Source organism: Corylus avellana, chromosome ca2, assembly GCF_901000735.1.
Source record: "Corylus avellana chromosome ca2, CavTom2PMs-1.0".
Classification (NCBI taxonomy): domain Eukaryota; kingdom Viridiplantae; phylum Streptophyta; class Magnoliopsida; order Fagales; family Betulaceae; genus Corylus; species Corylus avellana.
This window is the reverse complement of record NC_081542.1, coordinates 2,526,113-2,542,868: the sequence shown is the minus strand read 5'-3', so window position 1 is coordinate 2,542,868 and position 16,756 is coordinate 2,526,113. Positions and strand designations below refer to the sequence as shown.

The 16,756-nt window shown below is 37.3% G+C and overlaps 1 protein-coding gene across 1 annotated transcript; it reads left to right on the top strand.

The window, feature by feature from the left end:
* Positions 1-411: 411 nt before the first annotated feature.
* LOC132172466 (kinesin-like protein KIN-14B) lies at positions 412-16,178 on the top strand. The gene is made up of 23 exons (XM_059583976.1): positions 412-792; positions 1,227-1,350; positions 1,689-1,775; positions 1,944-2,114; positions 2,252-2,358; positions 2,987-3,118; positions 3,242-3,420; positions 4,224-4,385; positions 4,812-4,903; positions 5,546-5,697; positions 6,360-6,533; positions 8,986-9,132; positions 9,324-9,509; positions 10,064-10,135; positions 11,036-11,091; positions 11,187-11,412; positions 12,152-12,343; positions 12,444-12,635; positions 12,845-13,195; positions 13,676-13,774; positions 14,695-14,835; positions 14,932-15,090; positions 15,468-16,178. The coding sequence occupies exons 1-23, from the start codon at positions 598-600 to the stop codon at positions 15,921-15,923; spliced, it is 3,852 nt and encodes a 1,283-aa protein (XP_059439959.1). The 5' UTR covers positions 412-597; the 3' UTR covers positions 15,924-16,178.
* Positions 16,179-16,756: the final 578 nt, after the last annotated feature.

The window sequence follows — 16,756 nt, the reverse complement described above, 5'->3', positions numbered from 1 at the left end:
AAGCACGTTTTTGGAAATGAAAAGTGAACTGGCTATCTTTGGCCGTGGGTTGCACATGCACAATGCACCAAGATACAATGCGTAAAGTGCAAGGGAATTCCCCCTGCGAGGGATGATGGTCTACTTCGAATTTCTGGGCGGGTTTGGTTTACGTCCGCCCACATAAACACTCCTGATTCCCCCAGGAGTAGGACATAACCGAAGCAAACCCAGCCTATCCCGACAGAACACGTTGCCAGCCAGCTCAGACCAGTGCAAAAACCGTATAAGAATTTCACGTGCGCGCTCACGTGCTCCGCCTTATCTAAAACCCCGTCCAAACTACACGACAGGGTACTGAGAGCGAAGCGTGAACGAATACCAGGCGCAAATACACTTGTGAGCGAAAAAGCCGAAGAGTGTCATATATTGAGAAAACGACGCCGTCTCACCACATACCACAAACCAGACCAACCCCTCCCTCCATTTAATTTAGATGAAAAAGCACACAAGCCAGTGATGAAAAGAAGGGGCATTTGGGAGCTCTCTGGTTCAAACTTAGAGGAAATCTGAGAGAGAGAAAGAGAGAGAGAGAGAGAGCTTAGGGGGTGGGTATCAATGGGGGAGCAGAGGAACCGGTGGAACTGGGAGGTGAGCGGGTTCGAGCCGAGGAAAACGACGTCGGAGGATCACAATCCTGGTGCTCCGCTGGTCCGGAGGTACTCGATCTCGGCCGCATCGGCGCTGGCCCATTCGGAGCTGACGAAGCCCTCGGTGGCCTCCAAGGTCCAGCGATTGAAGGACAAAGTTAAGGTCAGTAGCTTCTACTTTATCACTAGCATTTTCCTTTTCTTTCTTCTTTGGCTTGATATTTACTGTTTGAGTAATGTATTTTACTTGTGAGAAGCTAGTGCTTTGAATTTAATGTGGATTAGGCTAACAAGTTATACCAGTGAAGAATGTGAATAACACTTGAACAAGGTTGGTCTAAGGAGCCTAGAATGAAGTAACCGCTTGACATTTTCTCTAAGGGACACATTTGGTCTCGATTTCACTGAGCGCTTAGTTAGCGCAGGTTCAGTTATTTGAGGCAATTAATGGAAGAGTTGAGGCCTTAAAACTGGAAGTTTATTGCATAGTATTTACTTTTGGTTATATTTTGGGGTTTTAGGAATAGCAGGTGTGTATGTGGAGCATGTGATATGTTAGATGTTCTTGTTGACAGCCATATCTCATATTTTGCACAGCTTGCAAGAGAAGATTTCTTGGAGTTGAGACAAGAAGCAAATGAGCTGCAGGAATACTCAAATGCAAAACTTGATCGAGTTACACGTTATTTAGGTGTTCTTGCTGAGAAAACCCGCAAACTAGGTAAGGGTTGTATTCTGCCTTTTGGTTGTATGGTCCATGTTAAAAAATTAAGAGGATGCTATTTTCCCGGGTTCAGGGACTTAGTATTTCATTTGATATATGTGGAGTGGATGGTACGAGGCTGTTTTTCTAAATTCATGATTGGGTAATATTTTGATATGGTTACAAGGATTGATATTCCATGCAACAATTATAAACATTTTGTGGTGGACATAATGTCATCTTTGGGATACTTAATTCATGAAAGTCATGAGTGAAGTTTGGTATGCCTCACACCATCTTGTACTTTTCTTCGTAAGGTTTTTGATGTTGATTTTTTTTTTTGGTATAAATGTCAGATCAAGTTGCCCTTGAAACTGAGGCTAGAATTTCTCCTCTGATCAATGAAAAGAGAAGGTTGTTTAATGACTTGTTGACAACCAAAGGTGAGTCTTCTATGAGTTTTTCATTTGAAAAGTCTCTCTCTCTTTCTTGCTCTCTCACTCTCACCCAGGCACAGACACCCATGAACTCACATGGCACATGCCTGCATGGTGCTTCTCAGAAAGTTCTTTCAGTCCTTTTGATTAAAAACTTTAAATTCTTCATTTCAGGAAAGATAAGGGTATTTTGCCGTACAAGACCATTGTTTGAAGATGAAGGTCCCTCTGTTGTTGAATTTCCTGATGATTGCACCATCCGTGTCAATACTAGTGATGAAACCATTTCCAACCCGAAGAAGGATTTTGAATTTGATAGAGTTTACGGACCACATGTTGGACAAGGTGAGCATAACGATCATTCTTTAATTTTCTTTCTCAATTGTTACATCAGATTGTACTGTATGAAGTTACTATATATTAGTTCATACTCCGGTTGCATTTGAGCGTGTTGATTAGTATCTTTGATATTTTGTATGCAGCTGAACTGTTCAGGGATGTTCAGCCACTGGTGCAGTCAGCTTTGGATGGATATAATGTTTCTATATTTGCTTATGGACAAACCAACTCTGGAAAAACACACACAATGGTTGCTCTTTTTCTCTTTCTCTATTTATCTATCCACGTATAAATGTACTTGTTTGTGTATGAGCTCTTTTGCTCTCCATGCATGTGATGCATCCGTTATGTCAGTACATGCATATTTATACATGCATTAGAATGTGCTGTCTTGTGAGCTAATTTAAAGCGCTTCTAAGTTGGGGTGATTCTATTGTAAGATTAGATGGCTCTACTTCTTGAAGAATATTTCTTTTCCTGCCCCATTTTAATGGATTACTTGGGAAGAGAGTAAACAAGGATATGGCCCTAGATAAAAGGACCAATGCAGTTGACCCCAACTAGTTGGGTTAAGTGGATTTGAGTTTAGTTGAGTATAAGGGGTTACTTGGGAAACGTAGAGTGATTAATATTTTTCACCAACTGACCTTGACTCCTCTCCTTACGTGGTGGATTCTTCTCTTCCTCTTCCCCCTTTACTATAAAACGATCTGGAGAAACTTTTTGTACAAAATGAACTGGATCGTCCATTGATGTTAGTCCAACTTGCAGTGTGCCTATTACTAGGGGTGATTTAATGTCTCAATTTTAGCAGGCTCTTTTTATATTCAAATTTCATGATATTTGACCTACCCTGATGTGCTTTTGCAATTTTTCAGGAAGGATCTAGTCATGATCGCGGTTTATATGCTCGCTGTTTTGAGGAGTTGTTTGATCTAGCCAACTCGGATTCAACTTCCACTTCACGATTCAAATTCTCTGTTACAGTTTTTGAGCTCTACAATGAACAGGTTATTTTTCTGTCCTCACTTATCTGTGGTAATAATTTTCTGTTTTCTGATTTTTGTTAGATGACAGTTTTGACACAGCACCATCATTATGTTTTGATCTAGACCCATTTACTGTCCTTCTAGGTCAGGGATTTGCTTTCCGAATCAGGGAGCAGTTTACAAAAAGTCCGAATGGGATCACCAGAGTCTTTTGTAGAACTTGTGCAGGAAAAAGTTGATAACCCATTGGAATTCTCTAAAGTCTTGAAAGCTGCTTTTCAGGGCCGGGGGAAAGATATATCAAAGTTTAATGTTTCTCACCTGTATGGTCTTAGATCTGTTCTGTAAAAATGTTTTACGTTTAGTCTATTTTGTCTTTGTTGTGAGTGTTATAATAGTTTTTTATTATATTATAGTTATGCATTGAGCTAATATAATTTTGGAAGAGTAAAAGTAAGCCCTCTTCTGCTTTTGGAAATGGAGCACTTTCAGATTCTGTAATTAGACTACGAGGTTTTCATGTGATAGAATTATCCAATAAGTTAAGATGTATTGTAGTCATTCCTGAATTGCCTCTTCAGTATGGTTTGTGCTCTATAACAGTGAATGTCTACTGTCTAGTAAATTCTAGTAGCCTTTTGCATCTTTGCCAAATCAGTTTAAAGAAATTTTTTAACCTGCTCTTGAATATCTCATTTGAATACTTGGAAAAAGATTCTTCAAAGTCTGTAATTTATAGATTTGCACCATTTTGCACTTTCTAATTAATTTTTACTTAATAAAAAGAAAAAAGAAAAAAAGTTAGTATTGAAGTTTTAGGAGGTAGCTCACTGGATAGGAGTTTCTCTGCCGAAACTTGAAACAGGAGATGTTTTCATCTTCTGTTGCTACTCTCAAGGGCAAACAAGGAAGTTTAAAAGATTTTAAGCTTTATTTGGATTTTCCCAAAAGTTTAACTTGGTGTTCTTTTCAAAGGACAATATAACTTGTCAATTTCAGAGAGGGAAAAATATAATATAGCCAAAGGTTCCAGTTATTATATTTGTGTGTTTGAATGTGTATATCATTTACGTTACTTGATGCTGTTATCTTATTCATCTATGAGCATTTCTTGTCTCATTGTCAGGACCATCACAATACATATATATTATAACAATTTGATCACTGGAGAGAACTCGTACAGCAAGCTCTCTCTTGTAGACACGGCTGGAAGTGAAGGTTCAATTGAGGAAGATGATAGTGGGGAGCATGTGACGGACCTGCTGCATGTTATGAAATCACTTTCAGCGTATGTCATGTTAGATAACCTCATATTTTTTGCCATGTAGCAATCTCTGAACTTGGATTTGCTGCTTGCTTATTAGAAATAATATGCATGTCTCTCCTTGGGATTACCAGTCGTTGCACTTACCATTGGTTTTGATCCAAATGTTTTCCATTCAATAAGAACTTAAATAAATATATGTAAACATATGTTCTCTCAGTTTTTTTTTTTTTCTTCTTTTTCTTCTGGTGTGGTTGTTGCTTGGTTAGTTAACCAGGACTCACATTCATTTAATGTTGGATTTTTCTAGGTGTGGTGGGTGAGGTAGGAGGGGATTTTTTATCCGATTCTTTTGTATATATATTATAGCAGCTATAATCTCATAATGCAGAATTGTCATCATTCGCTCGGTCCATTCTCTTCTTACTGCGTTTTCTGTTGAATGCGTAGGTTGGGCGATGTTTTGTCGTCTTTGACTTCAAAGAAGGATGTGGTTCCTTACGAAAATTCAATGCTCACTCAGATACTTGGAGACTCACTAGGTATTCAATTTCCTTCTTGTGTTTATGGTGGCAGTTGTTATGATCATAGAGTTGTAAGAGCAACAAAAGTGAGTTTCCTGAGTAATGGTAACAATAGCAAATTTTTTCTACTGTGCCCTACTTACGGGGCTTTATTGCTCTTTGTTGTTTTCCTATGTATAGGCGCACTCAATTGATGCTGAGATGCTTAGTATACTAGTCTTACGAGAGTGTGTTATCTGATGGTAGCTTCGCTGAAGGAATGCCTAGTTGGCATTATAGCATGTTTGGTTTTCGAATGATATAAGGCCCATTTCTAACATGGACTATTCTTTGGCTCCATTCAAGCTAATTTTCTAGTGCTTTGACCCCTGTATAGAATCTTACTTCCCCTCTATTTCAGTGGTAAAATAAAAAAAATTTATAGTTGTCATAAAGGTACCATTTTCTTCCAACATGTCGAAGCCAACATCTAGAATTTAATTAGGAAAACTCTACCACCCTGGCTGTATTTCTTCTCTTTTCCCCTTCTAATCATCTTGGATATAAGTATCCTTAATTTTGGTATTGTGCTGAGTTTGTTGCTTTTAATTTTCTTTCTTGAATAAGAATTAATTGGCAAACCATCTCCTGTTGCCTTTTAAAATTTTATTCTTTCTGTAGGTGGAAGTTCGAAAACTTTGATGATTGTTAACGTATGTCCAAATGTAAAGAATCTGTCTGAGACATTATCATCTCTGAATTTCTCTGCCAGAGCCCGAAATTCCGTGCTAAGCCTTGGAAATCGAGATACAATTAAGAAATGGAGAGATGTTGTAAGTTCCTACTGTTTTCTTACAAAAAGAAGTGATAAAGTTTATCCTTTGCTTCTATCAACTTGTGTATTCTGTAGAGAGCTACTTCATAGCAGTAGTTTTGATTTAATGATATACTCCACTTTTTGGTGATAACAGTATGGTCTGAACAGTAGAGGGGACATGAACTCCTACATGATCACTCAATGAAATCTTTTGAATACTGCTGTGTGGCAAGGACCCTGAAAAATGTTCCAAAGAGAAAATATTGAAAAAAACAAAATGGTGAAGCTTCTTATTTTGCAATTGTACCTGATAATTTGAGGACCCAAAATAAACGTACTGAGTCCAACTATATTAATTTATTCTTTTTTTTTTTTTGGGGGTGGGGGTGGGGAGGACCCTAAGAAAGAGGTGCCACGGAAATATTATGTAAAGATGATAATGGAGAAGCAGCTGTTCTTCAGTTTAAGCTAGTAGCTGATTCGAGTATTCTGTTTCTCCACTGAATAAAGTTCTTAAAGTCCACAAAACATAATCATTTCTGCATTTTTGCTCACTGTACTTGCCAAGTTTTGTCTGGCTACCGTTCATGTAAGCACAACTATGAAGTGCTTAGTGGAAAAGAGCACAATTGTGACACATTTTCTTCTCTGACATGTATTTTGTGATGGTTGTTGTAGGCAAATGATGCACGTAAAGAGTTGTATGAAAAGGAAAAGGAGATCGAAGATCTGAAACAAGAGGTTTTGGGACTGAAACAATCTCTTAAAGATGCAAATGATCAGTCTGTCCTACTCTTTAACGAAGTTCAAAAGGCGTGGAAAGTTTCTTTTACACTCCACTCAGATCTAAAGGTTTTGTAACTTCCATGAGTTTGGTATAGTTTTCCAATTCCATAATGAGTTATATGTTCACATGGATTTTTTTGACATTTCCCCCCATCTTAACTGATTAAATCTTGTTTAGTGATTAGCCTATAATATCATTCCTTTCACTTTATTGTGATGAAAGTGCTAGTTATTTGGTGGAAGATCTGCATTAAATTGAATCAAGTTTTCAGGCAATTGATCTTTTATTTGGTGGTCTCTAACTCGAAAAGTAAATGCTTGAGATTGAGAAGCTTTTGGGCTCGTAAAACTCACTAGGATAAGCAGTATTATTGAACCAGACACTTATTATTGTTATTGGAGTATATAAAGTCATACTCTATAAAGATAGAGGTTTAATATAGATCAATCTACAATATGTATCTTCATAGATATCCGAGACGAGAGGTACCCTTGAGGCTATGTCCTGTAGAAAGTTGGACAAACATAGGCGGCTTCCCTGGTTTGTGAGGTGGGGTGGGGTGGGGACACCTAAGAAATAGCAAGCACTAATGCTATCTGTAAAGAAAATAGAATATATATATATATATATATATATATATATATATATATATATGTAGAAACAGAAGTGGTATAGGGAATAACCAATTTTGAAAGCACGCCTCTCAAGAAAGAAGACTTGATAAGGTGAGTTGGTCATGCTATACTTTGAAAAGCTTTTCTATTTTGTTATAGTCCAATACTCCACATCAACACTTTCCATGCTACCATTCTTTCAGCAAAATTCACATATAACCATCATAAACCATAAAGACCCCGAACAACATAGTGAGACATGGTCTACATACTCATTCCTTTTACACATGCACCAATCAATCTCCAATCATTCTCATTTGATCAAATTGGCGCCTTGAGGATTTTCTGGAGAGCTGCTCTACAAAGACCTTGGTCGAAGCCCGAGTTCACCAAATTTTGTTCCAATGAACATTTTGTCTGTGTTGGGCCATCGAGTGCCTTCTCATAAGAACTAACCTCAAATCTTTAGTAGTAATGTGATGCCAATTTCATGTCTCCTCTCCAACCCCCACTTCCTCAGCCCCCTACAAAGCTCAGAAGAAACCAACACGGAATTTGCCTTTCACTTTTGTAGAGGTCCTTGAAAAATTAGGATACCTATGCAAAACTCCTGCAGACCAACCCATGTAATTTGCCACTATAATGTCATCCTCTACCATGTAAATGGATTTGGAAACTACACTCTCAAATGTGTCTTTGTTCGCTACTCATCATGTCCGAAATGAACCTTGCTACCGACCTCCATTGCAAAGAAGGTAAAACCTCTTCGATCCACAATCACTTTTTAGCTTCACCCTTATGGGGAACCGACTATTGTGCAATCTTTTTTATTTGATAGGTAATCAAAGTGCTTTATATAAAAAGCGTAAGGCGCCCCTAAGTACACTGGAAGTATACAAAAAGACACCAAGCAAAAGAAAAAAAAAAAAAAAACAAAAACAAAAGAAGACCCAAAACCCACAAAGCAACCAAAAACAGACATGGAACCCAAAACCCAGCAACCCAAAAACCCAGTGAACTGACCAAGACCCACAAAACAAACCCAACGCCACGCCAAAGAAGACCTGCACCCTCTTGCCTTTACTGCTACCGGAACCCTCATAATTGATAGAACTCTCTAAGTTCTTCAATTCGCTCCTTCCTTTTGACTTAGAAGCATAGACCGACTTTGATGATTCTCCCACCTCCAAGAGAGGTGGAACCACCCCCTGCCTAAACAGGGGAGGGGGATCACGAGACGAACCTGCCAAAACCTGAGAAAGAGCAATGACTTCATCCACACTGCTCTTTTGGACAACCTCTGGAGGTGACTCGCACGAGATCCAATCCAAGGGCATAGTAGGGGGAAAATCACCCAAGGGAAAAGGATAATCATCTTCCTCCTCATGGTTAAGATTTATCTTGTTTTCTGCAAGTATAGGATGTTAAGATATTAGAAACTCTTACTTTTTATTTTTTAATGTATATCATGTAATATGAGTGAACTTTTAAGTTTGAGTGGTACTTATTTGGTAATTTTTTTTTTTTTGATAAATAATTCATGTTATTGACGAGTGCAAAGGGACTCAACTCTAGTACACATGATGTGTACAAAGAAAATCCTCCTTACATGGTAAAAGAAGAACAAAAATCCACTTTAGAAAAGTTAGAAAATTGAGAGATATTTAAATGATTGGTAATTTCAAAATTTTTAGTAGCTTCTTAAGTGAAGTTTTTTATACTCTTAACTTGCCAATAGTTTTCCGTTCAATTTATTTCTTTACTGAAGGTTACATTAGTGATTAATTAATCAGCTCAACAGCGTAGTCTGCCTTTCAAATTGGTCTTTTACTGTCAAGATAGATCATATTGCCTGTTAAGGTAAGCACATGGTTAAGCTGTTTCATTATCTTGTTTGATGCAGTCAGAGAATATTTTGCTGGTGGATAAACATAAGATTGAGAAGGAGCAAAATGCTCAGCTTAGAAATCAAGTTGCTCAACTGTTACAGTTGGAGCAAGATCAAAGAATGCAGATACAACAGCGAGACATGACAATTCAGACTTTCCAGGTTGGTACTATATATATATATGTGTGTGTGTGTGTGACTTATAAAAGCTTTGTCATATAACTGAATTGGTTAATGATGAAATTTCACTGACATAGGAAACTTATAATATGTATATGTCATCCTAATCAAGAAATTGTCTTTACATGTTTGCATCTCTAAATTATTTTCTTTTAATCACCGTTCTGATGTAGGCCAAAATTAAAAGCATTGAATCACAACTCAATGAAGCTCTTCATTCCGCTGAAACCAGATCAACTGGCTCAGAAGGACCTGGAGTTTTGTCTCCCAAGGCAACTGGGGATGGCCTAGATTCTTCAGCAGTGACAGTGACCAAGAAGCTTGAAGAGGAACTCAAAAAACGTGATGCGCTGATTGAGGTCTGTTATGCTTAAGAGTCTGACGTGTATTATCATTCAAATGGTTGGCTAACTTGCTTCTTATTCTTTGTGGATCTTATTCTTAAGTGTGAGGGGCCTCACAGAACTGTTTTGGCCAATTGTCCCTCTTGTCCTCTGAGCTCTCTCACCATTATCATGTCAACAATATTGCTCTCTCTCTCTCTTGCTTCCCATGACAGAAATTAGGACACACTATATATATAGAGAGTTTTCAAAATTGTGGAAATGCTTGTTTCTATGTGTTGAATTGCAATTAGATACTTCGGATATTATTGCTCAGAATAATTTTTATAAATTATATTTGATCTCATTCAAATGGATGTGTTCCTAGGATCATTGTAGGATGCTGAGTGTCTCCATCTTTCACCGTAGCCAATATTGAAATATGTACTCACAACCTCACTTGTTACTTTTGGTTTTGTAGCGATAACCTATGTTTAAACCCATTTTTCCAGTCCCTAAAAAATTTAAGCCATCTTGCTCCTTGAATAAAATTATGTTCTAATAGCATGATTTATATGCTGTTGTTGCAGAGATTGCATGAAGAAAATGAGAAATTATTTGATAGATTAACAGAAAAAGCATCTTTGATTGGATCGGCCCAGGTAGATATTCTCCCACTCAGATTAGAATAAATGTTTGTTCTAACAATATAATTATTTATATTGCAAATAATTATTTTTTATGGTATATGCATGTTTTGACAAATCTACGCAAGCTTAACATTCAAAGTTACGTGTAAATGCTTTCCACTTCAATTGGAAATTGGCTCATACAACTTGGTGTTTACATGGGATACAGGCAAATTTGATGTAAAAAAATTAGGCAAAGCTATAGAAAATACTCCAAATAGGCATAAAATGGTATGGTGGCAGTTAGAGTAGAAACTCTATCCACTTGAGCTAGTGGAAGTTAACCACCACATGATATTGGAATATTCTTAAACTCATAGGTGGTTGATTCTTTAGACTGAAACTAGAGGGGCCCAATTGAAGCTCGTGTTCAAACTGGCCAGGGCATGAGTTAGTGTGAATTTACATTTAAATCAATTAATAGGGTTGTTGTTTTTTTTTTTTTTTTTTTTTCAAGTAGAAGTCTTGTGCTTTGAGATCTTTAGACTCTAAGATAATGATAAGGTAATTACCTTCTCAATGACAGTATCACCGCCAATGGGACAACAAAAATACATCCTGCTTTTCCAAATTAATAACCTTATGTTCCTTGTTGTCACAGTTTTTAGCCTAGAGATATCTCTATGAAGAAAAAGAAAATTTTGTACCTTGAGAAACCCTTTAAATTTCTTGGTAATTGTATATGGTTGTAAATATATGTTCTACCTGATGCTTTGACATGGCTGTGGTAGGGATTTTCGCTAATTATATTTCTCTCTTTATGATGTTACCATGCACTAGAAGTGACGATATAGATTTATTTTGTTGCGTTGTGCTGAGTGGTCGATATCGGTGGTGGTTCCATATTCTTAATTTCTTTTACTTTCTTTTCAGGCATCAAGTCCATTATCCAGAGGAATGGTGAATGTTCAGCATCGGGACCAGGGGAGGTATAATTTTATTTCTATAGTGATATTAGTTATTGTTTTGTGTTTTTTTTTTTCATATCTTCTTATTGAATTTCTCTGTGATTGTCTTTAAACAGGATTGGTGATAGTAACTATAACAAAGGAAGTTCTATGGATGTCATTCCTTTGCCATTGGCAGCAGATAAGACTGATGGGACAGTTGCTTTGGTGAAATCGGGCTCTGATAAAGCTAAAACAACCCCAGCAGGAGAGTATCTTACTGCTGCCTTGAATGACTTTGATCCTGAACAATATGACAGCCTTGCTGCCATTTCAGATGGGGCAAACAAGCTTTTGATGCTGGTATACTTAGCTAATCTGTCTGCATTCCAATCTGGATTGTTTACTGTCACATTATGATTAATTTGCTGATCATGTGTTTGCCATTTCAAAATGGGGAAGAAGGGCCCTTCCAACATTTTACCTTGCGCATACATATGATAATAGGGAAAGTAAAATAACAATGGTGTTTCTTTCATGACAAGCCTTACATTTATATTCTTAATCCTTGATTAAGAATCTTTCTTTTCCCCATGGGAAGCTCATGGAATTTTCAACAATATGAGTCATCATAATACCACACTTTTATTTCTATAAAGTGTAGTAGCAATTTTTATTTTTTTTTGGTGACAGAAATTCATAATGATTAATTTCTTTAAGAATGCATATTTTCTTGTAGACGCACAGTATTGTTGTAACTTTCTCAGCAATATTTGACACTAGATTGTGTATAACTTAAATGCAAAATAACTTCTCCAGCAATGCTCCATACTAGAGATGCCATTGGGCAGCTGCTTATAATTTGACAATGCACAATCATTCTTTCTGGTTTTCCAAAATTTCTTTTGGTGGGGTGTATGGATTGAACACTGATTATCCAGGTTTGATATTTCAGAATGATTTCAAAATATGTGCGATATGGATATTATATCTATCTTTGGTTCATCATGCATTCCTGTTGGAGTCCTATTTTCTGTTGACACTGAGTCCTTGTATCCAGAGAAAGAATGAAAGGTATAAATATCCAATCTTAATTTTGCAGGTTTTGGCTGCAGTGATTAAAGCAGGTGCCTCTAGAGAGCATGAAATACTTGCTGAAATTAGAGATGCTGTTTTCTCTTTCATCCGTAAAATGGAACCGAAGAGGGTCATGGATACCATGCTTGTTTCTCGTGTTAGAATTTTGTATATTAGATCTTTGCTTGCTAGATCACCAGAACTGCAGTCCATTAAGGTATTGGAAGTTTAGTTTTCTACTTTTCCCTCGAAGTATTTTCTTTTTCCTTTTCTGGTTTTTACAGAGTGTAGAGTGAATCCATTCTTTTGGTTTGCAGGTTTCTCCTGTTGAGTGGTTTTTAGAAAAGGCTAATGTTGGACGCAGTCGGAGCTCCAGCCGGAGCAGCAGCCCCGGAAGATCCCCTGTGCGCTATGTTGATGAGCAGATCCACGGCTTTAAAGTGAATCTAAAACCGGAAAGGAGGTCCAAGTTCTCATCAGTTGTTCTAAAAATACGAGGGATTGATCAGGTTGCTGCTATTTGTCTTTTTTTTTTGTTTATTCATTTGGTTATTAATTGTATCTATGAAGGTAAACATACTTTCCCCCACCTGAACTCAGACACACTCATGCATGTGCACAATTATCCTCTATAAATGTGGTCATTCTGGGATATATCTGCATATTGCAAATGGTTTATTTAGATTTGTTATGTATGACTAAAAAGTCAAATGTACAGGATAGTTGGAGGCAGCAGGTAACTGGTGGAAAGCTTAGGGAAATACAGGAGGAAGCCAAAAGTTTTGCAATTGGAAACAAAGCTCTTGCTGCTCTCTTTGTCCATACTCCAGCGGGTGAGCTGCAGCGCCAAATTAGATCCTGGCTGGCAGAGAACTTTGAATTTCTGTCTGTTACTGGAGATGATTCATCAGGAGGGGCAACTGGTCAGTTGGAGCTTCTTTCTACAGCAATTATGGATGGTTGGATGGCTGGACTTGGTGCTGCACTACCTCCCAGTACTGATGCTCTGGGACAGCTTTTGTTCGAGTATGCAAAGCGGGTCTACGCTTCTCAATTGCAGCACTTGAAGGTATGATTGGGTCTTAGGTGGGACCTATTCTCGGATAGCACTTCTGATAATGTTAACTCTTTATAAAGTGAATGTGGTGATATTTGCACCTGCAACTATTGGCAATGGCTTGATATAAAATCTTTTATGCATCTATCTGCATCATCACTTGTGTGCATTTTCTTTTCTCCCCACCGTTCTTTCCCTCCCCCCTCTTTCCCTGATGAAAGTGGGATCTGACACTAGGCATCTCCATCAACGCCTTTGCATCCTCTTTTGCTACAATAGGGGTCCTTGCCTCGGTGCTCGGTCTTTTTATGACTGCATCTGTATTGTCAATTATGTCTATTCCTATTTTTATGTTGCTGCTGGAATTGGCATATATTTAGTTATTCTCCTTATTCTTCTTTATAAATGAAGGTGTTCTAGTTCTCGCACTAGAGGATGTCTTGATTCTCTCAATCCATTAGATATTTTCCTATTATCTCATTCTTTTATCAGGATATTGCTGGTACCTTGGCAACAGAAGAGGCAGAAGATGCAGCACAAGTGGCTAAGCTGCGTTCGGCTCTAGAGTCTGTTGATCACAAAAGAAGAAAGGTAGTCATATTTATTGAAATGTCACCTTTTTGTGCATCTCTATAAATGTCTTAGAACCAAAAGTTCAATAATATATCTTTTTTCAATATCCAGGTTACACCGGTGTTATTGAGTTTTCTGGACTTATTAGTATAATTTTGATTTATACATCAGAAAGGGAAGATAAATCCCAGTTAGAAAGTATGGATCCAATTCTACTAAACTATATAGGTTAAAACCAAAGGCAATTTTTTTGTTTATGCAGTGTTTATGATTTTACCATGTCTAGTGCTTTTTATTCTCTACTTTTCATATTGTGGTGTTTTTGAGTGCCTGACTATATATATATATAAAATTTAATTTATTAAAAAGTGCAGAGGCGTGCAACCCAAGTACATAGGGGGAATACAAGAGAGATACCCAACTAGGGAGAAGAACACGAACCCAAAAACTCTAGGAAATTAGAAAATAGAATCCACTTCATATCTTCTAGTGGAGTTTCTTTTGTTGACCACTTGATCATAACATTTCAAATTTTAGGTCTTCAATGGATCGATAGCATTCCTGTCACTGCACTTGTTAAATCATGAAATTTTCTGCTTTCAGTTGCTCATTTTGTTAGACAAATTATATCTTTTGTTGTTCTTCATCTAGGTCAAAGGAAGAAGTTGTGTCTGCCTTGGCTTTTTATCCAAGTCTAAAGGGGTTGCTTGTCTTGTATTTGGCAGGAGATTTAGTAAGCCTAGCATTGTGGATGGGCTATAAATTCTATCCTCGGCCTATCCCTCTGCAGATTTATGCTACCGAATATAGTTACCCCAGCATATATGCATTTTGGGACAGGACAAATATTTTAGCTAATACTTTAACTATATTTTGTTCTTGAATCAAATTTCCAATGGGCATGTCGTGATGTCATTTCTTTGGGGCTTTATAATCAGCTTTTGCAACAAATGAGGAGTGATGTAGCCTTATTAACATTGGAAGATGGTGCTTCGCCTATTCAGAATCCTTCTACTGCAGCTGAAGATGCACGATTAGCATCTCTCATTTCCCTAGATGGCATATTGAAGCAAATAAAGGTTTTTTAACCTTTCTCAAAACTAGTTTTTTAATTTACTTGATAATTGAGTTAGTTGGAGCGGAAACAAGCAACATCATAAACATATATTGACCAGGATATAATGAGGCAATCCTCTGTTAGCACCTTGGGCAAAAGTAAGAAGAAAGCAATGCTTGCATCTTTAGATGAACTTATGGAACGGATGCCTTCCCTTCTTGATATTGATCATCCATGTGCTCAGAGGCAAATTGCTGATGCTCGTCGTGTGATTGAGGTATGTAAAACTTGTTGCATTTTATGGAAGGAAACTTTTTGTTTAATTCTTGCTTCCTGTTTGTTGGGTAGAGGAATCACATGGGTTGTAGTTCTGTCCGCTAGTCTATGCTTTACTGGCAGACTTGGCTACAATCGTGGGTATGAGAAGATTTTTTAGAGAAAAAAGCCTTATAAATTTCTCAGGACTGTTAGTTACAGTTGAGAAAACTGGCATATCTTCGATACACGATAATGTTGTCATATCTTTTGCCTTTTGCGTGTCTTTAGTAATGCACTTGATGCATTGGGCTTTTGTCTGAGACTGCACTTAATAATTTTTAATTTTTCTTTTTCCATCACTCATCTATGATTTGAATTTGCCCTACACTGCTGCAGTCAATTCCCGAAGAAGATGACCCCCCTCAAGAGACAGCACATACTCACAAACCATCTGCAGATTTGGGATCTGGTACTGAAACCGATGTGGCTCAGTGGAATGTCTTGCAGTTTAACACCGGCTCAACAACCCCATTTATAATCAAGTGTGGCGCAAACTCGAATTCAGAACTGGTTATTAAAGCAGATGCTCGGGTTCAGGAACCGAAAGGTGGCGAGATAGTACGAGTCGTTCCTAGACCATCCGTTTTGGAAAATAAGAGCTTGGAAGAGATTAAACAAGAGTTCTCCCAACTCCCTGAGGCTCTCAGCCTGCTTTCCCTAGCAAGGACTACAGATGGAACTCGAGCTCGTTATTCTAGACTATACAGAACGTTGGCCATGAAAGTTCCATCGCTGAGGGATCTAGTTGGTGAGCTTGAAAAGGGGGGAGTACTGAAAGATGTAAGGTCATGAATGCAGAATTGTGTTTGTGAAATTATTTTCTCCCGTTGTTAGATGATTGTCTTGGGCGAGGTCTGTGTTTATATCATTTTGAGGGGTTTGTCGAAACAGTTTGGCATTGTATAATTTATTGTGTGCTTTGCGACTGTTATCGCCACAGTGAGCATTGTATGCACGTTAGTCGTTACATATCCACGAGTCGATCTGTGAACCACTGTTGATATTTCTAGCAATTTTGTGTAAATTATTGAAGCTTCTTTTGCGATATATCGACTCTTTCAATACTTTTGATAGTCTAAATAACGGTATTAGCAAAAGACAAGGGCTCATAAGGAACAAAATTCTCCAGATTTTTAAGAGAATTTTACTGCACAGTTTTTTAAAGTTATCTATTGTACTTGAATTAAATGATTTGAATTATAGTGTTTTAGTGTACTTAAATTATTTAAATTTATATTTCATCTACGAGTAGGCAAAAGTTGGCAGGTGTATTGGCGTCAAGAAATGTCCCTTTCCGAGAAGAAGTATATTTAAAAAAATTACTTAAGTGGGTTATTGAGTTTATTTCTATTTTTAAATAATTTTTGACAACGTTTTTCTCTAATTTTTTTTTAATGAATTTATTAAACTTTAGAGTAAATATTTTTTGCGTGCGATTAATGGTATTATTGCAATAAACTGAATTATTTTTCCACCGCAAACTCTGTCCAATTAGTCTTTGATTTCTGAATTGTTGTCCTTTTTCAATTGGATTCCTCTGGGAAAAATGTTTTTATTTGTTGAAAACAATTAGGTGTAGCGTGTAGAATGATGAAAATGCCCTTGCCCGTGAAGGTGTCCGAATT

Coding starts and splice junctions, on each gene's coding strand:
- LOC132172466 (XM_059583976.1), top strand. CDS start 598: ATGGGGGAGCAGAGGAACCGGTGGAACTGGGAGGTGAGCGGGTTCGAG. Junction 2,115..2,251: donor CGGACCACATGTTGGACAAG/GTGAGCATAACG, acceptor TTTTGTATGCAG/CTGAACTGTTCAGGGATGTT. Junction 9,133..9,323: donor TGACAATTCAGACTTTCCAG/GTTGGTACTATA, acceptor GTTCTGATGTAG/GCCAAAATTAAAAGCATTGA.